Consider the following 26,540-nt stretch of genomic DNA (forward strand, 5'->3'; position numbering starts at 1 on the left):
CTTGAAACTCTGGTGATACATGTCTTTCACTTGCTTGGTTAGAGTTACACTAAGATATTTTATATTATTTGTGGCTCTTGTGAAGGATGTTGTTTCCTTAATTTATTTCTCAGCTCATTTACTATTTGTATATACAAGGACTACTGGTTTTTTTAAGTTTATTTTGTATCTAGCCACTTCACTTAAAGTGTATATCAGCTATAGAAGTTTCCTGATAGAACTTTGAAGTATCTTATCATATCATCTGCAAATAGTAATATTTTGACTTCTTCCTTTCTAATTTGTATCCCCTTGATCTCCTTTGGTTGACTTATTGTTCTAGCTAAAACTTCAAGTACTATATTGAATAAATATGTAGAGAGTGGACGCCTTGTCTTGTCCCTGATTTAAGTGGAATTTCTTTAAATTTCTATCCATTTAATTTGATGTTAACTGTTGACTTGTATATTGTCTTTGCTTAGGTACATTCCTTGTATCACTGAACTCTCCAAGACTTTTATCATGAAGAGGTATTGAATTTTGTCAAAGGCATCTAATGAGATGATTATGTGGTTTATTCTTTCAGTTTGTTTATGCTATAGGTTACATTGACAGTTTTTCATATGTTGAATCATCCCTGCATCACTGGGATGAAGCCTATTTGATCATGGTAGATGTTCTTTTTATGTGTTCTTGGATTTGGTTTGTGAACTTTGGACATTGCTTACAATGCACTTCCTGTTTACTTAGGTAATATTATAACCCTTTAGGGATCTTTGATAGAGTTGAAGACTAGATAGTTATAATTATAGTTTTCCTTAGTTATGATTAAATGAATTAAATATAAAACTTTAGATTCACAAATGTAGGATAAATAATAGATTTTCCTTAATTTGCCAAATGTAAATAGACTATTGTAACTATAATTCTTGCTTAATAACTGTTACATATATGTAATTTTACTATGTTAAAGTTAATGCTTTCTTTTTTAATTAGACAGAAAAAGGGAGATGATGTGTGATGTCCTTTTGTACATGTGTTGCTTTTATTGGTTGATGAATAAAGCCATTTTGGCCAATGTCTTAGCAGAGTAAAGCTGGGGGAAATCCAAACAGAGATATAGAGAAAGAATAAACAGAGATGCCATGTAGCTGCTGAAGGAGAAAGATGCCAGAACATTACTAGTAATCCACAGCTTTGTGGCAATACATAGATTAATAGAAATGGACTAATTTAAGATGTAAGAGCTAGCTCTGAATATGCCTGAGCCATTGGCCAAAACATATTGTAATTAACAGAGTTTCTATGTGATTATTTGGGTCTGGGCATCCAGGAAATGAAAGTGCAGTCTCTGTCTACACCTGTTTTTATAACATAGGTTCTGGGTATCAAATCTGATTCTTCATGCTTCCACAGCTTCCATACTTTATCAATTGAACCATCTCCTTAGACAAACATGTAGAACATTGAATTGACAAGACAGACACATTAATTGCTATTTAACTCTAAGTTGGAAACAGAGCAAAAACAATACTTACTATCCTTACTTTGTGTTCACAGTAAACACCAAAGCAGGGGCATTCGCTCTAATAACTAATATTTACTCTCCCTGTGACTGATACTCTGAATTAGCCCAATACCAGAAACTGTTCTTGGGTTTGGTTTCTCTTGTCCAAATCCAAATGACTAATAACAGCCAAGAAAGTATTTCTGTCTTTTTCTTCTTGGTCCCTTTCTTTGTAAATCTTTATGAGAACAAATATGGCCTCTTGAAACTTTATTTTCTTCACTTCTTCCTTGCATTATGCTCAAATAAAAGAGTGTCTGAGAACCACACCAAAAATTAGTTTTTATTCAGCACATGCAGGGGACAGATGGCTCTGGATTGTCATAAATATTTTACTATTTTACAATAAAACTCATATTATCAGTAGTAACTGAATCATGAATATTAGTGCTCACTACATAAGTATTGCATGGAAATGCCATGTAATATAGGAGACGAAAGCATTGAACTGTGTATTGACTCAGAGAACCCTGTTTAATGAGTTTCACTGGATCTCAAGGGAATGGGGAAATGTGAGAGAAAAAAACTATATAACCAGGAGTGAAATGAACAGTACCCTGCAGAAGTTGCAGGTTGACAGCATAAGGAGGCTGCCCTTTACACAGGAATAAAACAAGCCTGGTACGAAGGGGGCACATGGCCAAATCCACTGGTAATTGGTGTGGTATCAATATCCTTTACATCAATCAGAGGCTTCAGGTTAAAATTCTGTAAGATGGTGGTGAAGAACAAAAAGAGCTCCATACGAGCCAGGCCTTCTCCTGCACACATCCGCTTTCCTGAAGACAGCAAAAACAGATTTGTTACTGAATTACTGTGCTGTGACTGACATGAAGAGTATGAAGTAAACAGCCAATGAGTTGTTAGGTGTGTGGATAGAAGACACACACCACATTCTCAGCTCCAGACACAGCTCCCTTCACCCATCTCCGACACCATGAGGTTGAAATTTCAAGCTGCCCCATTTGACTGAGCAATGCTCTGATGCTTCCCCAGGGAGCTACAACCTTTCCTCTTTATGTTCCTTGTGATCTCAATAGGATCGTATCCTCTGTGGGTTTCCTCATCATATGCATGATTCCATATAGCTGAGATTGTTTAAATCCTATGCTTTCTTATCTTTTGTCTCCCTACCAAAATGAGTTTCTTAAGAGAAAGGGGGAGGGGCTCTGTATACACATCTCAATTTACACACTTTCAAGACCAACGTAAGAATCAAACCCTATAGCTAAAAGTAAAAGTGAATCCATGCCCAAGACTCAGCACACATAATGGAGCACTGAAATTAAACATCCAAGGTGAAGGATCATAAGTAAAATAAACTCTAAGGGTTTGAGAGTCACTACGGAGTATCCTTCCTCATGCCCAAGGTCTTTATCTGCCTGCATATACTCAACAGGTTATGACTTCCTGCATCTACAGAAAATGTCCATCCCCTGTACTTCATTTCCTCTGTACAGTTCCCTGCCTCCTCCTTTTTTCCTTCCTTCCTCTGTGGGTATAAAAGAGCAAGATCTAAGTAACTTCCCCCCTGTCACCCTCTCACAACAGTGCCTTGTTGACTCACCTGCTTCCTTCACTCAGGAGTGAGTCTCTTTCAGAGTGTGAGCGTGTTCTATTCTCTAGGGCACTTGCATTCCCAGAGTGAAGGATGCCACAGAGAAGATAATCAAAATGTGGACTTAGATATCTCTCTCATGGCAGATGAGGAAAAGTCTAAATGATATCAGCTTCCAAGAGAAGCTTTGGGAAGCTGGGGCTTATATCCAGTGGCCAAGTTCGATCAATAAATACACTTTGCTTTCTTAACTTGGATAAAACCGTGCTAGACTCTACAATGTTCACTGATATGTCCCCAAAAGGAGGAATTATTATGTGTAGAGAAAATACACAGTAATTAAAGTTGTACTCTTTATAACATACAAAGAGCAAATCTACCAGTCCCAGCGAAGTCACCATTGCACCTGGTCCTAAAATTCCATTATGTCCTCCAAAGTACAAATGGAAGTGAATTTCTGTTACCTGTTGAGAAAGGCACAAAGTAATCACTCTTCTTAAAGTTGCCACTCTCATCCATTCTACAATGTTCACTGATATGTCCCCAAAAGGAGGAATTATTATGTGTAGAGAAAATACACAGTAATTAAAGTTGTACTCTTTATAACATACAAAGAGCAAATCTACCAGTCCCAGCGAAGTCACCATTGCACCTGGTCCTAAAATTCCATTATGTCCTCCAAAGTACAAATGGAAGTGAATTTCTGTTACCTGTTGAGAAAGGCACAAAGTAATCACTCTTCTTAAAGTTGCCACTCTCATCCAGAAAGTGACCAGGGTCAAACTTCTCTGGATTAGGAAATTCTTTGTCATCATACAGCACTGATGTCAGTGATGTTATTACAGTGGTACCCTGAAAATAACCAACAGGCATAATGAAATTTAGATGGGAAGAAGTGACGGAACTCACCTAGATCAATCTGTTTGACTTATGGATAAGATACTATGTCCAAAACAGAGCAGTGACATTTACACACAGACCAAAGAAGAAGAGAGATGAATTGACACTAGCCCTCATTTAGGGGTGCACTTCATGCCCACCTCCTCTCTCCGTGTTCTGGCTTAAGTGTGTATAGGTCTCACACATGCTGTCACAACCGCTGTGAGTTCATAGGTGTAACTGCCTACTTATGCCCAGAAAACACTGTTTCTTTGTAGTTATCTACCACCTTTGGTTCTTAAAACCTTCCTGCCCTCTCTTCCAAAACTATCCTTTAGCCTTGAAAGGAAGAGGTGATAGAGATATCCCATTTGTGACAGGGCATTCTGAGATCTCTTGATATTACTAAAAAATATAATCTTAAACTGTGTGGAGGATAATATTAGTATATTGATAACTTCTTCAGTGTGAGGGTGTTTATCAATCTGTAGCAGAAAGTCTTCAGTCTTGGAAGATACACATTAAAGTATTTAGGTTTAAGTGTGGTAGATTTAATAGACTAACATATAGTTCTAAACACATCTTTATACCCTATACGCACGTATTATACAAAAACACAGTCATATATCCACTTAAGTGTTAATTGAGTATATCTACTCTCCTAGTTACTCCAGCTATCAACTTCCACAGCCCAGAGTTATAGGAGAGAACTTGAACCGAGGTATGTCTGTGGGACACTGTCTTGACTGATGATTGACATGAAAGGGCCCAGCCCACTGTGAGTGGTGTCATAAAACTGAACCCGGGTTATATAATAAAGCTTTCAGGATTACAGCAAGGGAAAGCATGCCAGTAAGCAGCATTCCTCCATGGCTTCTGCTTCAAGTTCCTGCCCTCCAAGACTGACTGCCCTGCTAGGTTTCCTGACCTGACTTTCCTCAGTGATGGACTATGACCTATAAGATTAAGTAAACTCTTTCCTCCCTAAGTCGCCTTTAGACCCAGTGCTTATCATGGCAACAAAAATCAAGCTAGTAATGTTTAATGAAAAATTGGACACTCCATATTTCTAAGTTTATGAAATTTAAAAGCTATATGCCTCTCTTTTAAAACACTTTTGCATATTACTACTTTAAATATTCCCATATATCTGCAACCATAGTAGAAACCAATGTGTGAATGGGAACTTCACCAACACTAAGCGGCAGAGAGAACCAAGCTCACCTTGGGGATGAGGTAGTTTCTGAATTTAACATCACAGGTCACTGAATGAGGCAGGTTCATGGGGATGAGGTCAATATACCTCTGGATCTCATGCACTACAGCATCAGTATAGGGCATGTGGCTCCTGTCCCGCATGCAGGGGCTCCTGTTTCTGCCAACCACGCGCTCTATCTCTTCCTGGACTTTAGCTGGTAAGACAGGGTGGGAAAGGAAGTGATGGGAGAAAAGTGGCACAACTGCCACAGCAAGTCAGTGCTCCACGGAGTACAATGAAGGGGCATCAACAGCATCACAGGCCCTAAGCACATCTAGACTTGTAATATCACAGTACACTGTAACTACCTAAAATCCAGGCATTCATTAAGTAGATATACTTCTACATATTATCATACAGGATAATCAATGCACAGAAGAATGCTTAAATACTTCACTATATGCATAGATATCTTACGCATATGAACTAAGAAACTACTGTCCCTGTAAGGACAAAAACCGGAAATAAGAATTAGTGTCGTATAAAATTAACATATGGTAGGAATTGAATTCTCCTGACAGATAGGGGTGGAAATGTCGCATGTGCATACATACACACCTGCTTATCTGCAAATTCCCAGTGGTTCTCTGTCTTTCCTTCGTATCCCAAAAACACTCACTATAAACATTCTTTGTTTTCTTATTTATTTATTTAGTATACAATGTTCTGTCTGAGTCCATGCCAGAAGAGGACACCAGATCTCATTACAGATGGTTGTGAGCCACCATGTGGTTGCCAGGAATTGAACTCAGGACCTCTGGAAGAACAGCCAGTGCTCTGAGCCATCTCTCAAAATATTCTTTAAGTATCTTGGGCAATTTATGTTCACATTCAAATTTCTACTTTTTACCGTGCTATTTACAAACAATTTCCTTTTAAAAGAGATGAGGAATCAGATATTTATCACCATCTCATGCAAAATAGATAACATCCCCAAACAGACTCTCTTTATCTCTCCCCCCCCTCACACACACAAGCACATTTCCACACTTCTCTCTCCTGCAGTACACTTATGACTTTTATTATATATGCACTAATTTTTATATCAATCAGTGTGTCTTCATGAATATTCTCACAGGTAAGGGAGCTGTGGTTGTGCTATATGTGTTATATAGTCTTGGGCATAAAAAAGCCTATTTAAATTGTTAATACTGGATGCTAGCTTTGAATTATTAAAAATGTTCAAATATATTTCAAACCCTAGAAATAATTTTTATTTATTAGAATTCATTAAATTGTCACCCCTGTCTCTCCTCTAAGACTCCTCATGCACCCATAATGTAGTGTCCATCCTGAAGCGAGAATGTGAAGCGTTGTTATGTTGTTATGAGAAATCCTGTCACGGACCCTGAATCCCTCTCCCACATGTGTCAGCCACCACTGTCACATGTGCCGGAACCAATACGATCCCATCCAACAAGAATGCTCAACTGAGCTAGCAAATGGCAGTGAGACACTCTCCAGCCTCCAAAACTGTGAGCTAAATAGAATTTTCTTCATAAAATATCTAGTCTCCATTATTTTATATATTGAAAGAAAATACACTATGACACATGCCATACCCTTCTATCCTTCAGGAAACCAATGTAACCAACCTACACCAGTTGGTGACACATACGCCTTGCTACAGGCACCTCCCATCAAAGGCAGACACCTTATCAGAGTAAGGTCTCTAAAATCAGAGCTTCTGCTACTGTTCTTGATGTCTTGTTTCTCTCAGCCACTCTCTCCTATTATGAAAGCTTATCTCACTCTTATTTCTTCCTCATATGTACATGTTACAGTTAGCAACAGAGCAATTTCAATAAAGGTGTTTCTCTGAGAGACCAAATGGAGGTTGAGTTTCTCTGGTTCCCTGTCTACAGTCATACCTGTGACATCCGTGTGCTTCATCAGCAGCAGGAGTCCGTACCTCAGAGTGGTACTTGTTGTTTCTGTTCCGGCTCCAAACATGTCGGTTACAGTTGTCACCAAGCTTTCTATGGTAAACTCGGACTTTGGATTGTGCTTTTCCTAGGATTTATGTGGATGTTATTTTGGTTTGCTGGCATACTTAATCATAGTGAATCAAAATTAACTCAGGTTGTTCTTAAGAAACAAACAATGACAAGTCTAATAGTAAAGCTACAGTACCTAGACAGGATAGCAGAAAATGTTATTAGTTTGCTCACTCTTTATTTCTCATTCTCCAAATGGGTAAAATTGTGAATTTTCAATGTTCTCATTACAAAGAAATGATACTTAAGTGAGGTAATGGATATGTCAATTGGCCTGATTGAATGATTTCATTACATGTATGTATATATATACATATAGATCAAGGAACCACATTGTACCCAAATACATATTATATGCTTAAAGCAATGTAGTTAGTTTTCCACAACTTTTTTGACAACACACCAAGAAAAAAAACAACTTATAAGAAGAAAGATTCACTGCTGTTCATGGTTCAGTTGTTTTGTCCTTGGCACTACTTGGCCTGGGACGCTGGGCATACTGGGAGATGGAACATAATGGCAGAGAGAAATACAGTAGAACAAAGCTGCTCAGCTCTCATAGCTAGAAAGCAAAGAGAAGAAAGAGACAAGGGCATCAAATCGAGGAAACAGTTCAATGACCTAACTTCCTCCAGCTAGGCAGCACCGCCTAAAGCAGTGGTTCTCAACCTATGGGTCACGATTCCTTTGGAAAACCTCTATCTTCAAAAATATTTACATTAAGATTCATAACAGTGGGGCTGAAGAGATGGCTCAGTGGTTATGAGCACTGACTGCTCTTCCAGAGGACCTGAGTTCAATTCCTAGCACCCACGTGGCAGCTCACAACTGTAACTCCAGTTCCAGGGGACCTGACACCCTTAGCAAAACACCATGTACATAAAATTAAAATAAATAATTTTTTAAAAAGATTTATAGCAGTAGCATGTTTACAGTTATGAAGTGGCGATGAAAATAATTATGTGGCTGGCGGTCATTGCAACATGAGAACTATATTAAGGGGCTGTAGCATTAGGAAGGTTGAGAGCCATCTTCAGAAGGTTCTGTTACCTTCCATAAGCATCTTCATCTGGGAAGCAGGTCTCCAGCACATGGCTCTTGGATTTACAGAAGTAGAGACGGGTGTTGAAGAGTAGCCTCAGAGAATTAAAAAGTATAACGCTGCCAATTAGGGCCACTGAGAGGCTGGGCCCACCACCTCAGGCCACTCTCTGCCTGGCCTCACCACCGAGGAGGGGGTCCTCAGGGTTGCAAACCTGGGGTACCTAAGGGGCTTCAGGAACTGAGGGCAGGGTGATGTGCAGAGGCCTGGAGCTTGGGCAGGTCCTACCCTCAGACACACAGCCCAACCACATGATCACCATGACTCTGAGCAACAAGATATTGAAGATGAAAAATGGTTCATTTCCTAGATTGTCTCCTCAAAAGATTTCTGAGGTCTGTGCTGGCCCCAGAAACCATGTTGATATCTATTATCCAAGCAGACACTGTAAACCATGTTGATGCCCACAATCCCTACTGCTGCCTGTTGCTCTGAGCAAGTTAGCTTTTGCAGTGGTATCAATGTCTGTAGAGTCATAACTGAGAATAAGCGACTTTGACAGCTTCTGTGACAACCTTCCCCCTCCATCCCTCCACCCCTAAAAAAAGAAATAGTCCAGACAGGAAGCTATTGAAGAGAGCCCTTAAAAATTGTGATGGAGATGTTGAAGTGTAGCTCTTCGCACTTGATGGCTTCTCCTGGAGCAGGGAGGACTCAGGTTTCTTAAAGGGTCTGGGCACTGGGAGTTTGACCATGTTTCACTGAGCACATGGACTACACTATCGGACTTGGTGATTTGTTTGCTTTTTTTATTTTATTTTTCTGGTGGAGAGGCACAAGGGTGGGAGGTTGAACCTGGGAAGAATGGGAAGTGAGTGTGATCTGGGAGCATTGTAGGAAAATCCCAAATAATTAATAAAAATGTTATGTTGGTAAAAAAGAAATCAGAATATCAGTTTGGTGAAAGGAACTGATAAATTTCCATTCATGAGTGAGCTTTACTGAGAGGGCCTATCAGCTGGTTGCTGACACTTCACGCAGGTCCAAAGAGCAACACAGTTTACACAGTTCACCTCAGTTCACGGAGGTGAAGTCATTGCGTTACAGAGACCTAAGAGTTCAGCCTACCCCAAGCTAAGTGTGCAGTCTTCACAGCATTATACAAGCCCATCTCCGTGATAATAACAACTCTCCGCTACCACCAGACAAGGTGTAGATGAAGAGTAATTTGTTTCTTCCTACCATCAGTTTCTCCTAATTATTTAGCTTTTTCTGCTCTTTGCTTCACCTCAGTTCAAGGAGTACGCTTGTACATACACATGCTATTATTATATCTATATTGTGCTTCTCACCCAGTTTCTGAACTCCTCCACCATTATTCTTTGATATATGTAACATTTTATTAATTTTTTGAGAATTTTATTCAGTCACATAATGCGCTTTGATCTTATTTACCACCTTTCTTCCTCCTAATTCCTTCCAGATCTGACTCCCGCCTCTTCGTCCCCTCTCAACTTCCTGTCTTCTTTTTATGGTTTTTTTTTTTTTTTTTTTTTTTTTTTTACAACCGGTGGAGTACAATTTGTGCTGGCCACATACACATGGGTGCATGCTGGGCTTGCCAGGGATCACATCCTTAAAGGAAGCCAACTCCATCTTTCCCAGAAACTATCAATAAGTCTTCAGCTAAGAGAATGGACTGGATTGATCTTGTACAGATTTTGGGTGGGCGCCCACAGTAGTTGTGAGCTAATAAGTGCATCAATCCTTTCCTGTCCTGAAGACACTGTTTCGGTCCAAGCCTCCCTGATCTCTGGCCTTTAGAATCTTTCCACCTCACTTCTACAATGGTTCCTGAACCTTCCCTACCATGATTCTAATTGCGCATATCAATATTTTTCTCTCGGTTATCAGGACACAGACTAGGTCTTACTGCTGAACATTCCCACACAGCTCCTGCTATTTGCAGAATCTATGGCATCAATTAAACCAAAGCCTATAGGACTCTGATAATATAAGATGGACACCTTGGGTTTATTTTTGAATCTACACTTCTATAATCCAGACCTGTATCAAGCTAAAGTGCACACAGATGATAAATCTCAGTGCTCCCCTTCAGTATCAGTGCTCATCATATAGATCAGTCTGTGGAGTTCATGAGAAATTTACCCTAAGTATTATCTGCATTAAACTCTAGTTCAGACTCATATATACAGTATCAAAGATTCCCATACCAGTAGGTAGGTTTGTAGAGTACTTGAAAACATTTCCACATCCTTATTTGGAGAGAATTATTTCCAGCCCACAAGTGATTCAGTTTCCATCTGGAGTCCATTCTGACTTATAAGTCATTTCAGTTCAAGCTTGCTTGCTCCAGTCTCCTTAAGGGCTATGAGAATGTTCTGATTAAGTCCATGGGAAAGAGCACTTTGCCCATGAGAAAGAACATATTGCCTAGTAGAACTCATACTGCTGACACCAAGCCTAAGGCACATCAAGATAGAAATTGAAACTGCTTGCAAGCAGCAGGCACATGATAGATAGGAAATTGCTTGCACAAGGACAGTAATAGCCTTGTGGTTTTAGATACTGTCTGTCTATGTTATTCTTTGCTCTGCTTTTGTTTATAAGAAGGCTTTGAAATAAACTCTGGGATGTTTGGTAGACCTCCAAATCTTTCCTGCGTCTCTGTCTCAGTTTCCTCAGTCCGCACAACCACTTCCAGGTACCCTGCTTGACTCATTGGCAGGCTCCAACACAGCTGTGTCAAACTACGGTTCCCTACCCCACCTCTTTACCTTATCTCTTCATTACGTCCATGTGAATCCTCTCCTCTGTTCCTCATTGAAAATCTGTATCAAACCTCATGTCATTCAGGAAACGTGCCCAGCAAGCTTCTTCTCATTCTCATAAGTGCTTTCTTCCCAGTCTCCTACACAGGCCCATACAACCACTTTTATTTCAATGCTGGGTATTTTAATTACCTGACTTGTTTGTATTTCTACTTCACCTGATGTGTATGCTCTCTTTCCTCAGACAGAGTGTGAGTCCCTAAAAGCGGTGCCCATGTGTTCTAGTTATTGAACAATTTAGTTTTAAATCCTCCAGGATTGCTAGTCCAGCTTCATGCACACAGCAGGTACTTAAAGAGTTTACCAATTGCTTCTTGCCTGAACAGTTATATATTCTCAATAATTACAGAAATGATGAACAAATCGCAAAATGCAAGCCAACAAATAACATTTTACCTGTTCCATTTTGATCAAGAAACAATCAATGAAGTCCCTTGGATTGGCCATATCCAGTGTTTTTTCATGTTCTTTCACTTTCTCCAAAACATAATTTTTTACATAGAAGAAATTTTTAAGTATTTGGTTATGACTTCCAGGTAAATAATCAATAATAACAGGGAAAGTATTGCAGACCTTGAAGATTAAGAAACATTGAATAAAATTAAAGATATGAGTACCATAACCCTGGTCAAAAACTTGAGTGGCACAACCAAACACTAGGTGGAGCTAGAGGAACTCCTCATAAGAGTGGTCCAGGAAACCAGGAGAATGTGGCCACAGAATTAACTAAGTAAGGCTCAAAGGGGCTCACAGAGACTAAAGCAACAATCATGGAGTCTGTATGTGTCTGAGAAGATCTTCTACAAATATATGTTCTTGTGGGACTCCCAACAGTAAGAGTGGGGGTGCTCTTGCCTGCTCTTGGGACTCCCAACAGTAAGAGTGGGGGTGCTCTTGCCTGCTCTTGGGACCCCCAACAGTAAGAGTGGGGGTGCTCTTGCCTGCTCTTGGGACTCCCAACAGTAAGAGTGGGGGTGCTCTTGCCTGCTCTTGGGACCCCCAACAGTAAGAGTGGGGGTGCTCTTGCCTGCTCTTGGGACTCCCAACAGTAAGAGTGGGGGTGCTCTTGCCTGCTCTTGGGACTCCCAACAGTAAGAGTGGGGGTGCTCTTGCCTGCTCTTGGGACCCCCAACAGTAAGAGTGGGGGTGCTCTTGCCTGCTCTTGGGACCCCCAACAGTAAGAGTGGGGGTGCTCTTGCCTGCTCTTGGGACCCCCAACAGTAAGAGTGGGGGTGCTCTTGCCTGCTCTTGGGACCCCCCAACAGTAAGAGTGGGGGTGCTCTTGCCTGCTCTTGGGACCCCCAACAGTAAGAGTGGGGGTGTTCTTGCCTGCTCTTGGGACTCCCAACAGTAAGAGTGGGGGTGCTCTTGCCTGCTCTTGGGTCTCCCAACAGTAAGAGTGGGGGTGCTCTTGCCTGCTCTTGGGACTCCCAACAGTAAGAGTGGGGGTGCTCTTGCCTGCTCTTGGGACCCCCAACAGTAAGAGTGGGGGTGCTCTTGCCTGCTCTTGGGACCCCCAACAGTAAGAGTGGGGGTGCTCTTGCCTGCTCTTGGGACCCCCAACAGTAAGAGTGGGGGTGCTCTTGCCTGCTCTTGGGACTCCCAACAGTAAGAGTGGGGGTGCTCTTGCCTGCTCTTGGGACTCCCAACAGTAAGAGTGGGGGTGCTCTTGCCTGCTCTTGGGACCCTATTCCCTCTACTGTGTTGCCTCATCCAGCCTTGATGTGAGAGTTTGTTGCTAGACTTATTGTATTTGGTTAAGTCATGTTCAGTTGATATTCCTGGGAGGCCTGCTCTTTTCTGAAGGGAAACAGAGGAAGAGTAAATCTGGGGAAGAGGTCAAGCAGTGGAGAAGGACTGGGAGGAGTGGAGGGAGGGAAACTGCAGTCAAAATGCAATGTATAAAAGAATAATAATAAAAAAAAAAACTAGGGTGAACCTGAGGAGAAACATTTCAGTGCACATGACTGTACAAAGGGAAGCATTGATAGAAGCTGCACTAAACTGATCATATGACCAGACATGATAAGCATCTCCAATATCCAAGCCAATAATGTTTACATTATTGGTCCACTCTCTCTTTTTTACCTACAACTGTGAAATACAGGAAGGCCCATGGCTCACCTGCATATGGTAAACTTAAGAGGTCAAGGAAGTTCAGTCAAGTTCAAACAGACCAGAGTCACTCCCTGATACTTCTACCAGTAAGACTGGCCTAAGGAATAAAATCATGCTGTATAACTCAAAGGGCTCAAAGACACCACGAAACTCAATTCCACATTTTATGAGCAAATGCTAACACACAGCCATGGTCAAATGATTCCTATAAAATCAGAGTGATGCCAACTTGAAAGATGGTGATGCTATTGAATATGACAGCCTAACAGAGGGCTATGTTTTAGAAACTCCAAATGCCAAGTATCTTAAATAACCTGACTTTTATTACTTTCTCAGCTAGAGTTCCAGCTGCAGCTGGCCTCTGAGTCTCTGGTTTGGAACCCCAATTACTCAGAGTTTCCTGGCAGCATCTGCTCCCATTTTCTGTCTTTGATATCCTCAATTAGGAAATAACTACCAAATAATGAGATGAAGATGACTCTAATTGTTGATTGGTAGGCAAGCCCATAGATGGCAGAAGGTTCTCAACAAGTCCTTAGACAGTCACTGAGAGCCTGGGCATGTCTCTGTCACTACCGGAGTGCTGCCTGCACTCTGTGGTTGGGTGGATGGGGCTTGACTTGCAGCATCTGTCTTTCATTCTGAAGAATAAAGGATGTCTCTTTCGGAAACATTCACAGTTTCCTGAGAGGACAGTGATGTGGAAACATTCTCTTTGTGGGTAAGCAGGACCCATCCTTCTACACAAATACACACGCACACATGCACGCACACACATACATGCACAGAAAAAAAATCAAAACTGTCTGAGACGACTTTGTTAGAATAATGGAAAATAGCCATGTTTTTATAAACTAATGATAAGTTGAGGGTTTTTAAAGGATGGGATAGAAAAGCTTTGTAGCATTGTTTTGCCCTTGTCTTGCCTCTGCCCTGTCTTCATGGTATTCTTTTTTTTTTTTTTTTTTTTTTTTTTTTGGTTTTTCGAGACAGGGTTTCTCCGTAGCTTTTGGTTCCTGTCCTGGAACTAGCTCTTGTAGACCAGGCTGGACTCGAACTCACAGAGATCCGCCTGCCTCTGCCTCCCGAGTGCTGGGATTAAAGGCGTGCGCCACCACCGCCCGGCTCTTCATGGTATTCTTAACAAGAGCCCTGTTCCCAGTGTGTGGAACTATGGCCCTTGGTTCCAGGGTGGGAAGGGGGCAGGGAGAATTGTTTTTCTGTTTTAATCCAAAGGAGGGAGGGGAAGAGGAGCTGAAGAACTGGGCATAGCATTTGTGTTTGCTTCATCTAACACACAACTCCTTAGGGTAGAAAAGTTGTAAAGACTATCAAAAAAAAATCTTATAATGCCGCTAGGCAACACAGGGCCACCTGGAGCAAAGGAACATAATGAAAGCTCCCGGCAGAACACTGAGACCTTGGAAAGAAGAGGGCTGGAAAGAGAGTATCTTTGGGAAATCAGGTCACTCGAAAGCATCCACATATATTGATGTTTTCAGAATGCCAGGGCACGCCCACAACAAGGACAAGCTAGGAAAAGTCCAGGAAAAGAACCCCAAGCCGGTTCCTGAGCTCTGTCTGGGAGGATTTCTCCTCCCTGTCTCTTCTACTTTTCATTCCTGCTTCTCATCTTTGGCTTTCTTCCTTACTTCATTTTGTATCTCTACCCTATAGCCTTCTCCCTTCCTTCTCTAATTCATCTTATACTCACCTTCTTCGTCATCTAGAACTCTCACAGCCAAGTAACTTCTGTAGAAACTAAAGAAGCAGAGACTTTGGAGGAGAAAGAATACAAGCTTCACAGAAACAGCTTAGGGAGGCTACTAAGCCAACACTTTCTGTCTGCACAAAAAGCACAAAGGGAAAACTAAAACTATAGCACCAATAGTTGGGGATGTGGCTCAGCAGTAAGGAGAACAATGCTCATGTTGAAGGACTGGAATTGGGTTTCCAGAACCTACATGCAGCAGCTCAGAACCACCCATAACTCCCGTTCTGCAGGAACCTGTACCCCCCACACGCACATGGGGCACACACGCACATGCACACACACACACACACACAAACACAGAGCACACACAGAACTGAAGAATATGTTTTCAAAAACAAAGAAAGAACTGCACATCACATCTCTAAATTGTCTAATCTAGAAACCTTCACGCCACAACTCAGTCCCTATCATTCTGTGGACTTCACAGAGAAAAGAGTCCAGATGGTTCCTTAGGAAGAAAGTCTTTTGATCTCACCTGTATCCATGGGGTGCTCATGAGTCTGAGATTTTCATTAAATTTTTCCATCAAGTTAAGAAAACTCTGATCTTTATAATCGAAACGATTCTGGAAAATAATGGAGCAAATGACATTGCAGGGCGCACAGCCCAGGATGAAGGTGGGGTCACAGGGTGCGCCTGGGGAATGGGAGATATTAAAAATAACTGTTAATACATGACCATAAAAGACTCCTTGGTATCATATTAAGATAATTTTAGAAACTCAAAGTTAACAAGTTCCTACAAATTCTCTACCAGGTAGGACTGCAACATACAGAAAACCAACACTCTGTTTTGCTCAGACCTGACTTAGTAATTCCTTCTAACCTTGTTTCAGGATGGCTATTCAAATACTATGTTAATGTCCACTGTCTTTATTTACACATCTGGCCCAAGTGACTTCTTTTGCAAGCAAAAGAAGAATGATATGAAAGAGATACATTTTAAAATAGGTATTAAAATACTCCTGGGCATGGTGGTACACACCTGTAAGCCTAGCAACCACAAGGAAGAGGAAGAAATCTGAGAGGACAGAAAGTTCTAAGCCAGTCTGAACTACACAAGACCCTTGTCTAAAAGAAAAAGAAAAAGAAAGGAAGGAAGGAAGAAAAAAGGAAGGAAGAAAAGAAGAAAGGAAAGAAGAAAGAAAGAAGGAAAGAAAGAAAGAAAGAAAGAAAGAAAGAAAGAAAGAAAGAAAAAGAAAGAGAGAGAAAATAACAACAAAAAAGTTGAAGACCTAACAGTTACACAGAATCACACATCTGTAGAGAACTTGTAGCCAATCAAACATTAGCCTAGGAAGGAAGAAAAAAACAGTTTGACAATTTTTAACACAGATGGATAATTGAAGGAATTACAAATAAAACAAGCAGAGAGGAAGAGTAAAGAGAGAAAGATTATAAAAAATGCATGCCCTTTGTGGGACAAATGTAAAAATATGTAAAAAAGACAATATTAAAAAAAAACATTACTTTGTAAGCTGGAGACATGGCTCTGCAGTTAAGAGCACTGACTGCTCCTACATAAGACCTGAGTTCAGTTCCCATCACCCACATGGCTGTCCACAACTGTCTATAAGGTAGTTCCATGGGACTCGATCCCCTATTCTGAGGTGCAGATATATATGTAGACAGAACACCCACACACATAAACAAATAAATCAATAATAATAATAATAATAGTATTTTTAATAAAAATAACCACACCCTGTCCTAGTGATGCAGGCAGGTTATCCTAGTTATTCAATATAGTGAAGCAAGACTAGTATAAGTTTTCACCCTTCCTGGGCTACAGTGAGTTTGAGGTGATCCTGGACACAGTAGAGAGACTCTATCTCAAAATAAAATATGAAATCAAAGATTTTGATATAACTCAGTGGTTGAAACTTTCTTAGCAGATGTAAGACCCTATGTTCCATCTCCAACACCATTTTTTAATCCAAAAAAGAACACATATTATTAGAAAATAGGTTTGCCTAAAGTAAATTAAACTTTTAAAATTTCATTTCTAATTTAAATCACATACAGGTCAAACATAAAGATTAAATTGATAAATAGTATCCTTTACTTCTTCTTTAGGTGTTGAAAAGAAAAATAACAAGAATTTCCTATTCTGAAAATATTTACAATCACCAGCCAGATCCCACATTTGCTTAGCAAACCTCGCCCTCTAGTGGAGAACTGTACTATTGTGTAACATAGTCATCAACACAACACTACAATTCTCTTTTTTTTAAGATTTATTTATTAATCAAAACAACTCCGAGATTCCATCTTACACCTGTCAGAATGGCCAAGATCAAAAACACTGATGACAACTTACGCTGGAGAGAATGTGGGGTAAACAGAACACTCCTCCATTGCTGTTGGGAGTGCAAACTGGCACAGCTGCTTTGGAAATCAGTATGGCAATTTCTCAGAAAATTAGGAAACAACCTTCCTCAAGACCCAGAAATACCACTTTTGTGTATATACTCAAAAGATGCTCAATCGTACCACAAGGACATGTGCTCAATTATGTTCAGAGCAGCATTGTTTGTCATAGTCAGAACCTGGACAACCTAAATGCCCCTCAGCCAAAGATGAATAAAGAAGATGTGATACATTTACACAATGGAATAATACACAGCAGAAAAAATAATGACATCCATTTGCGGGCAAATGGATGGATCTAGGAAACATCATATTAAGTGAGGTAACCCAGACACAGAAAGACAAATATAATACATATTCACTCATAAGTGGCTTTTGGACATAAAACAAAGAAAAATCAGCCTACAATTCACAATCACAGAGAACCTAGACAACAAAGAAAACCCTAAGAAAGACATACATGGATAAAATCTACATGGAAAGAAGAAAAAGACAAGATCTCCTGAGTAAATTGGGAGTGTGGGGATCATAGGAGAGGCTAAAATGGGAGGGGGGAGAAGGGAAGGGAGGGGAGAAAATCATACAGCTCAATTAAAACAATTTAAAAAATCAGGAAAAAAGATTTATTTATTTTATGTGTATAACTGTCTTGCCTGCGTGTATGTATATGCACCATGTGGCATGCCTAGTGCCCTTAGAGGTAAGAAAAGGGCATCAGATATCCTAAAACTGGAGTTACAAATTGTTGTAAACCATTATGTTGGGAACCAAACTACTCCTCTGCAAGAGTAGTCAATGCTCTTAACTACACGGCCATTGCTCCAGCCTCTATAAAGTTTTTCATCTGAACATCACTTTATTCCATTCCATTGCTATACAGAAAAGCAAATTAATTCAGAGGGAATGTTTTATGGGCAATTTTCAGCAAAATTGTACTATCAATAAATTTTAATGTGAAAGTCTACAAGTGTACATCCGTTATAATTAAAGATGATACGCCAAAAACACGCCTACTACTCACAATAGCAAACATCAACAGCCCCTATACAAATACCATCTACTCCAGTTGGAAAAACAGCAGCCCCTAAGGAAGCCAAAACTGTACAATGGAAAAAAGAAAACATCTTCATCAAATGGTGCTGGCATAACTGGATGTCACCATGTAGAAGAATGCAAATAGATCCATATCTATCCCCATGCACAAAACTCAAGTACAAGTGGATCAAAGACCTCAACATAAACCCAGTTATACTGAACCTGATAGAAGAGAAAGTGAAAACTAGCCTTGAATGCACAGACACAGGAGACTACTTCCTAAATGTAACAGCAATAGCATAGATACTGAGATAAACAATTAATAAACAGGACCTCCAGAAACTGAAAAGCTTCTGTAAGGCAAAGAACATGGTCAATAAGACAAAACAGCAGTCTACAGAATGAGAAAAAAATTTTCATCAACTCCACATTTGACAAAGGGCTGATCTCTAATATATATAAAAAACTCAAGAAACTAGACATCAAAATATCAAATAATGCAATTTAAAAATGGGGTACAAATCTAAATAGAGAATTCTCCTCAGAAAAATGTCAAATGGCTGATGGATATTTAATGTTCAACATCATTAGTCATCAGGGAAATGCAAATCAAAATGACTCTGAGATACCATCTTACACCTGTCAGAATAGCTTAGATCAAAAACACTGATGACAGCTTATGTCGGAGAGGATGTGGAATAAGAGGAACGAACACTCCTCCACTGCTGGTGGGAGTACAAACTTGTAGAGTAACTTTGGAAATCAGTACGATGGTTTATCAGAAAATTGGAAATCAATCTACCTCAAGATCCAGCTATAGCACTCTTGAGCATATACCCAAAGGGATCCTCCATCATATACAAGGACACTTACTCAACTATGTTCATAGCAGCATTATTTGTCATAGCCAGAACATGGAAACAACCTAGATGTCCCTCAACTGAGAATGGATAAAGAAAATGTGGTACATTTACACAATGGAGTATTATATTACTCAGTTGTAAAAAGCAATGAGCTCATGAAATTTGCAAGCAAATCAATGGAACTAGAAGAAACTATTCTGGGTGAGACAACCCAGACCCAGAAAGATGAATATGGTATGTACCCACTCATAAGGGGTATTAGGAGTAGAGTATTGGATAATTAACCTACAATCCACAGTCCCAGAGAGGCTATATAACAAGGAGGGCCCAAAGAGAGATGATGCATGAATTGCCCTGGAAAATGAAAATAGAAGAGATCTCCTGGGTAAACTGGAGGCAGGGGAGGACAGAGGGATGGAGACTTAAGGGAGCAGTTTGGGTGGGCTGAGTGCTGGAGGCAGGTTGGAGGCTAGACTGAGTGGGAGTGTAACAAAAGAGACATCTTGATGGGGGAATCGTTTTGGGTTAAGGAGAAACCTGGCACCAGGAAAACCCCCAAGAATCCACAAGGATAACCCCAGTTAAGACTCCTAGCAACAATGGAGAGAGTACCCGAACTGGCCTTCTACTATAATCAGATTGGTGACTACCCTAATTGTCATCCAGTAACTGATAGAAGCAGATGCAGGGATCCACAGCCAAGCACTGGGCTGAGCTCAGGAGTCTTGCTGAAGAAAAGGAGGAGGGATTATATGAGCCAGGGGTGTCAGGAGAGGGGAATCCACAGAGACAGCTGACCTGAGCTCATGGGAGCTCATAGACTCTGGACCAACAGTTAAGGAGCCTCCATGGGACTGACCTAGGCCTTCTGCATGTATGTGACAGTGTGTAGTTTGGTCTCTTTAAAGCTCCTAGCAGGGAGGTCAGGACCTATCCCTGGCACTGACTCACTTTTGGGAACATGTTCCCCATGCTGGATTACCTTGTCTAGTCTTGTTGCAAGGGGATTACCTTGTCTAGTCTTGTTGCAAGGGGAGGAGCTCAGTCCTGCCTCAACTTGATGTGCCCTGCTTTGCTCAAACCTGGGGGGGGGGGGCTTGCCCCTTTCTGGGAGACAGAGGAGTGAAAGGGATATACGGGAAATGGGGGGAGGAACTTGGAGGAGAGGAGGGAGGAGAAACCGTGGTCAGTATGTAAAATAAATGAAAAAATGGAATTTAAATAAATTTTTTTAAAAAGAAAACCAGTACTTCATGTTCTCTTTCATAGTGGAAAGTTAAAGAGCAAGTTGATCTTACAAAAAAAAAAGTGAATTGGTGTTTACTAGAGGTTAAGAGGGGTATGTAGGAAGATTAGAGAGGCTGGATAATAGAAAGCAAATACAGTTACATAGGGGGAATAAATTCTAGTTCTCCACAGCACAGCATAGTAACAGTAGTTTACATCAATTCTATAAATTTATAAATATAAAATTTACATCGATTTTATAAAGAACTGGAAGACAGTGGTTCTAACTCACCCAAGAAAAAGAGCGATAAATGTCTAAGGAGACGAGATGCAGTAACTATACATCGTCATTACAAATTATATGAAAGTATCACATTCCTTACTGAACTCCATAAAAGCAAACAATGATTGTTTGTTACTTTTTTTTTTTTTTTTTTTTTTTTTTTTGGTTTTTTTCGAGGCAGGGTTTCTCTGGTTTTGGAGCCTGTCCTGGAACTAGCTCTTGTAGACCAGGCTGGTCTCGAACTCACAGAGATCCGCCTGCCTCTGCCTCCCGAGTGCTGGGATTAAAGGCGTGCGCCACCACCGCCCGGCTGTTTGTTACTTTTAAAAGATATCTATGCACACATGGTGAGGAATTCAACAGAAGAAGCCTATTTAGTAGATAAGTATGTCTAAGCCACACCCCTTTTCTGTCTAACATGCCATAACACTGAATTTTCAGAATATATTTTAGCCTAGGAGAGAAAGAAATAATCATTGGGAATTATTTATTTGAGATTTGGGACAACGGAGTTCACAGTGAAAGTCTGATTCTCAATCTTGCCTTCCACTTCATTTTGAAGAGTCATGGAAATATCAAGGGCATTTAGAGAACAAGCTGAAAATCATATTTACTGTGACAACTACATCACAGATGAGTGAAGCCAAGAGTGGAGGGTAGGTAAAAATTACCATCAACTCAAAACTCTATCGTTTTGAAATTCAGCCAGAATGTTATTTTCATTCAGATAAGGTAAGGTTCACAGATCAGGTTTCCCTTCAACAGTCCCCTAGAAAGGACAAGGATAGTCCCCACAAGAGGGACCATACAAGAATGACAGGATGGGCAGCTCACAGAAGTGCCACCACAGACCAGGAAGCAGATAGGAAAGGGAAAGCAGAGAGCTAGACCTTTGTTGGAGTTTGTATGCAGAGGGATGACCGTGACAGGAAAGCCAGACTTTGTAAGCTGAGGATGGGAAAGTTTGATGAACTGCAGAGATTTCTAGGCCATAGGTATGAGAAGTTGCTAAATTGTCCCACACCCAGCCTTGGATGGATTTACAGCAAGAATGTGGACTTGGTATGCGAAATTTACTAAAAGAAGTGGTTGAGGGCCATAGACAGGCTGGTTTGCATCCCAAAAGCATGCTTTGGAGAAAGTATTTGCTATTGCTATCAGTTATCTAGCCTTGGGAAGGGCAGCCCAAGATATCAGAGCCTCATAAAACATAGAAAGTAAAATTCACAATTAGTACTAAAATAAAGATAAAAGATAACAAGAAGAACTGAAATAGAGCCAAATTATAATTAGGGAACTTGAGGTTAAGCATTAATAGTAATTGAGATGTAGTTCAATAAATCAATTTTAAAATTCCTTTTATAATGTAAATCGTTCTTAAAATGTGTAAATAATAAAGTCCACAGTGAGTAACATTAAGTAACACCAATTGACATCTTTAAATAGTCAAGAATGGAGAAGCAAAACACAAGTGCTAAGGGAATATTAACGATGCCTGGGAACTAGAAACCACACATAAACACATTCACTGTGAACACTGTGGACATGGGTCTTTAAAGAACTCCAGACATGTCTGTCAGGGAAGCTGAAGCTACAAATCAGACCAATGAAGTGAAAGCATGCATGTTTTCACATTCCGCGGAGTAGCAGATCACGTCAGTTAGTAATGTCCTCTCACAGACATTTCCTGCTGGAACTTTCTAGAATAGTTAGCCCACAATTAAGTTACAGGGGAAATATTGACAAATTTGAAAAGGGGTATTTCATCCTTCTATCTGTATGGCATTGTTTGAAAATATAAAGCTTGGCCCCAAACAGAATGTAATGAGTTTTTATCCCCATTCCATATGTACAGACATTGTGTACAAACACAGAAAGCACTGAGCTACAAAATCTTCCTTGGTTCTCTGGACCAAACCTTCCCGCTCTCATAGAATTGTCAAGCACTTCACTCAGTGTAAGATCTGGCTGCCCCAGTAGTGTTGCCATGGAGATCATTAGAGAAGGGAGCAACCTCATCAACGACCACAAAGTGACACCCACCTTTGCTTTTCCTCAGTTCCTCCACAAGGCACTGTGCTTCCTCCTGTACACGGTCCTCAATGCTCCTCTTCCCCATCCCAAAGTCCCGCAGGGTCATGATGGAGAAACGCCGGATCTCCCTCCATTTCATCCCATTGCTGAAAAGGATTCCTACCAGGATGGGAAACGGGAGATAGTCAGGAAGTCGACAAGGAACCGGCGCATGGAGCCATCTGGATGGCCCAGAGCAGCCGGAAGCTCATCCAGTCTCATCTGCATGGCCAAGGCCCAACTCACACGTGCACACATTTGTACTCACACTTACCAAGGCCTCTGTTTACTCTTTCAGATATTGGAAAACTGCCTCTTCCAGAAAATTCCTCTCCAAAATTAACAAGGGCCTCCTTCACAGCTTCATAGCCATGCAGCACCACAGAGGGCTTCGTGCCAAAATACAGAGTGAACACAGGGCCATAGACTTTGGAGAACTGGAAAGTCGGGGGGAATATCCAAATAACAGTGAAAATAAAATCAGTATGATCTACTGATGTCATTTGGTTGCTGGATTTCATACATAAAAACAATGTTGTTTGTTGTAACTGCCATGGGCAGAATGTCCCCCATTTGCCAAGAACTTACGAGAGAAATCCTACACAGACCATCAAAACTAACCAACACCTTGAGCTACATTTATTAATTTTACAGCTAAAGAGAGACTAAGGTTTAAAGGATTTCAAATTCATCTCAGCATTACCTAAATAAAAGACCCAAATTTGAACCCGGCTTAATGAATTTCTGCTACCTGTGCGGACAGTCCCCAAAGTCCACACTAGACAAATGTCCAGCTGCTACTGAACTTGCTCCAAGATCACCTACTGAGCTCTTCTCAGGGGATTCTGTGACTAATTATTAGAAATCTATAAGTTTTTAAGTCCTTTGGGACTGGGGATATGGTTCAGTAAATGCTTGTTATAACGCCTGCTGTGCAATCGTGAGGACTGGACTTCAGATCCCAGTGAACACATAAAAAGCTAGGTGTTCTCAGGTCAATAATTCCAGCCCTGGGAAGGCAGAGACAGGTGGATCCTGGGGCTTCATGATTAGCCAATGAGCCAATCACTGAGATATAGGTTCAGTGGCCTACCTGGTCTTAAAAAATAAGATGGAGAAACCATTGAAGACACTCCGCTTCATTCAACCTCTGGCTTCTTTACTCAGACAAACAACATCTACACACACACACACACAAGCTCAGAGAGAGAATTTATGTGCATTATAGCATTCCTCTATTCCTGACAATGGCACCCTAAATACCTATGTGAATATTTGCTGTAAATAAAATAGTTAAATAATAGCCGAGATTAATTTTCTTTTGAAACTTAGTAGAGAAAAGCACTTACGTTGGTTAAGGATTTGCTGACGTCCTTCACGTCTATCTGCAGAATGTTTCCAATAAACGGGAGAGGAGTGGGGCCAGGGGGGAGCTTCCCTCTCCCTGAGCTCTGTCTCCAGAGTGAGAGGAGAAGCAGGCAGGAGACAGTGAGCACCAGGACTGTGACCAGATCCATGGCAGCCTTCTCTCCTCAGGGAGACACCTGTGAGCTTGCAGTCCAGAGCTTTTATAATGCTCGCTGTGAACTCAACATGGGCCTCCGAGGCATAAGGGACCAATCAGCGAGGTTTACTCTAATCTTTCTTCTTTGTGGACTCTGGCCCGTTGAAAAATACAAATGGAAACTGTTCTTCACTCTCACATACTACAATTCCACCCTGGAAGCGTGTCACAACTGGCCCAGGGTGGGACCCATGGACTGTGATTTTTGTTTTTTAATTCACCACAGTTGATTCCAGCATGCAACCTAAACTGGGGGTGGGGGAGGGACAATAAAGTAAATCATTTGCTCAAAAGATTGTTCAAACATTTAAAACAAATCATATACATATACACACACATATATCTAGTAATATTTACTTGATAAAACTTCCCAATGATTGCAATATATGCCTTAAAAATGAAGCCCTTTTTAACACTAGAGTTGATTAATCACCGGTTAAGCCACGTAATTAGCTCAGTTAACATGCCACACCTTTTGCCATTTGACATCCTGCAAAGCCCTTTTGGGCAGAAGATACTCTTTTCACCCCTCAGAGAGTGCAGGCTACCAGACTGGCAGTGGCTCAGTTGGCAGAGATCACTCGGGATGCCCACCATACTGACTATTGACAAAATGAGACCGTGTTCTCCAGAAATAAAATCAATAGTACAGCTTCTCCCTTTCGTTCCCTCAGGATGGGAAACTCTCTCAGCTGAGGGTCCCAGGCAACGCCCCCTGCACATTGTCCTCATTTCCTGCCACGCTGTATTGCCTGGAGCATCAGGAAGGATCATACCAATCTGGACTCTCTCCCACTTTCCACGAGTTTTCTTACTATTATGCTATGCCCAGGTGTTGCTGTCACTCACCTAATTTCTTTAACGCTTGTGGCGCTGTTTTCTTGTGTGACTAGTTGCTCAGATGGCTGATTCTCTTGGGGAAAGCGTGCTGATTGCTGACTCTTCCACCCTCTTGCTCAGGCTTCGCTCTGCGGAAAAGCCTAGTCTCTGAATAACTTCCTCATTCCCCAGCAGCCCGCCCTCCAGAAGCAACAGCTGCTTTCTGTGGTTTTTTGGCCTGTTACCATTCCAGATGAAGAAATACAGGAACACAGAGCAGACTGGGAGGAGGGGTTCAGAGTTAGCTAGGCAGAGCTTCAGGCATGTGCTCTTGGGAGGGATGGAAGAAAGGACTTCAGCACACAGACCCACTGCCCTGAGGACCACAGAGGGGCTGGTGGAGGAAATGGACCACCATCACTAGGGCGGAGCTTTCACACAGGCATGACATGCAAAGCTGTATCGGTCCTCAGTTAACCAGTACGGGGAATTGTCCTTAAATTTTTTGAATTTATTTTTATTTCCTCTTCATAGGAGTTTTACCTGCATGTATGTCTGTGTGAGGGTGTCAGAAGCCATGTGTGAGCTGCCATTTGTGTACTGGAAATTGAACCCAGGTCCTCTGGACGAGCAGCCAGGGCTCTTAACTGCTGAGTCATCTCTCCAGTCCTCTTAAATTTTTCTTTTTATTGGCTACATTTAAAGTGTGCAACATGATACTCTGATATACACATTTAAGCGATTACTATACTCAAACAAAGCAACATAATTCACCACTTTACACTAGTTACTTTTTCTTCCAAGCAAAGCTGTGCTTCCTGGAATTCTGGAAGAGAAAACCTAAATCTGTCCTTTCCCCACCTTTGCAATGAGATTTATTATTATGCTATACCCAGGTGTTAAACTCTGTGGAACTGGCATACAGCTCAGCGATACAGAGATTGTCCGGTATGTACAAGGCCTGGGGTTCATTCTACTCACAACACACACACACACACACACACACACATAGTGCTACTTTATAGAGAAGTTTCTACTTTGTAGAAAGGTTTCCATTTATATTACTATATCGGTAACTATTAGCTACTTCCCTTAGGTGTTACTTGACATCACTGTACATTTTCCCTAACTGCAAATTGAAACATACAACCTAATTCTTCCTATTTCCTCACCTGGAGATGACTGGTTCTAATTCACTTCTGTTTGCTAACTAGCTTTTTTCAGTCATATGAGGTCATAGTTTCTTTGTTTGGCTCCTTTTACTCAACATGTCTTTCAGGCTC

At 41.0% G+C, this 26,540-nt stretch overlaps 1 protein-coding gene across 1 annotated transcript; it reads right to left on the reverse strand.

Moving 5' to 3' along the window:
* Positions 1-2,005: 2,005 nt before the first annotated feature.
* On the reverse strand, positions 2,006-24,391 carry LOC130879219 (cytochrome P450 2C11). The gene is made up of 9 exons (XM_057777503.1): positions 24,224-24,391; positions 23,149-23,311; positions 22,845-22,994; positions 15,500-15,660; positions 11,529-11,705; positions 7,113-7,254; positions 5,208-5,395; positions 3,815-3,956; positions 2,006-2,325 (listed from the first exon to the last, which is right to left on the reverse strand). The coding sequence occupies exons 1-9, from the start codon at positions 24,389-24,391 to the stop codon at positions 2,144-2,146; spliced, it is 1,473 nt and encodes a 490-aa protein (XP_057633486.1). The 3' UTR covers positions 2,006-2,143.
* Between the last annotated feature and the right edge of the window lie 2,149 nt (positions 24,392-26,540).

The sequence above is a fragment of the Chionomys nivalis genome, chromosome 8 (genome assembly GCF_950005125.1).
Source record: "Chionomys nivalis chromosome 8, mChiNiv1.1, whole genome shotgun sequence".
Classification (NCBI taxonomy): Eukaryota; Metazoa; Chordata; class Mammalia; order Rodentia; family Cricetidae; genus Chionomys; species Chionomys nivalis.

Bases quoted from the DNA above. Each gene is read 5' to 3' on its own strand.
- LOC130879219 (XM_057777503.1), bottom strand. From the start codon at position 24,391: ATGGATCTGGTCACAGTCCTGGTGCTCACTGTCTCCTGCCTGCTTCTC. The intron at 23,312-24,223 runs GTAAGTGCTTTT...CCGACTTTCCAG, and splicing joins TCAGCAAATCCTTAACCAAC to TTCTCCAAAGTCTATGGCCC. The intron at 15,661-22,844 runs GTGGGTGTCACT...CCCATTCCCCAG, and splicing joins GGAACTGAGGAAAAGCAAAG to GCGCACCCTGTGACCCCACC.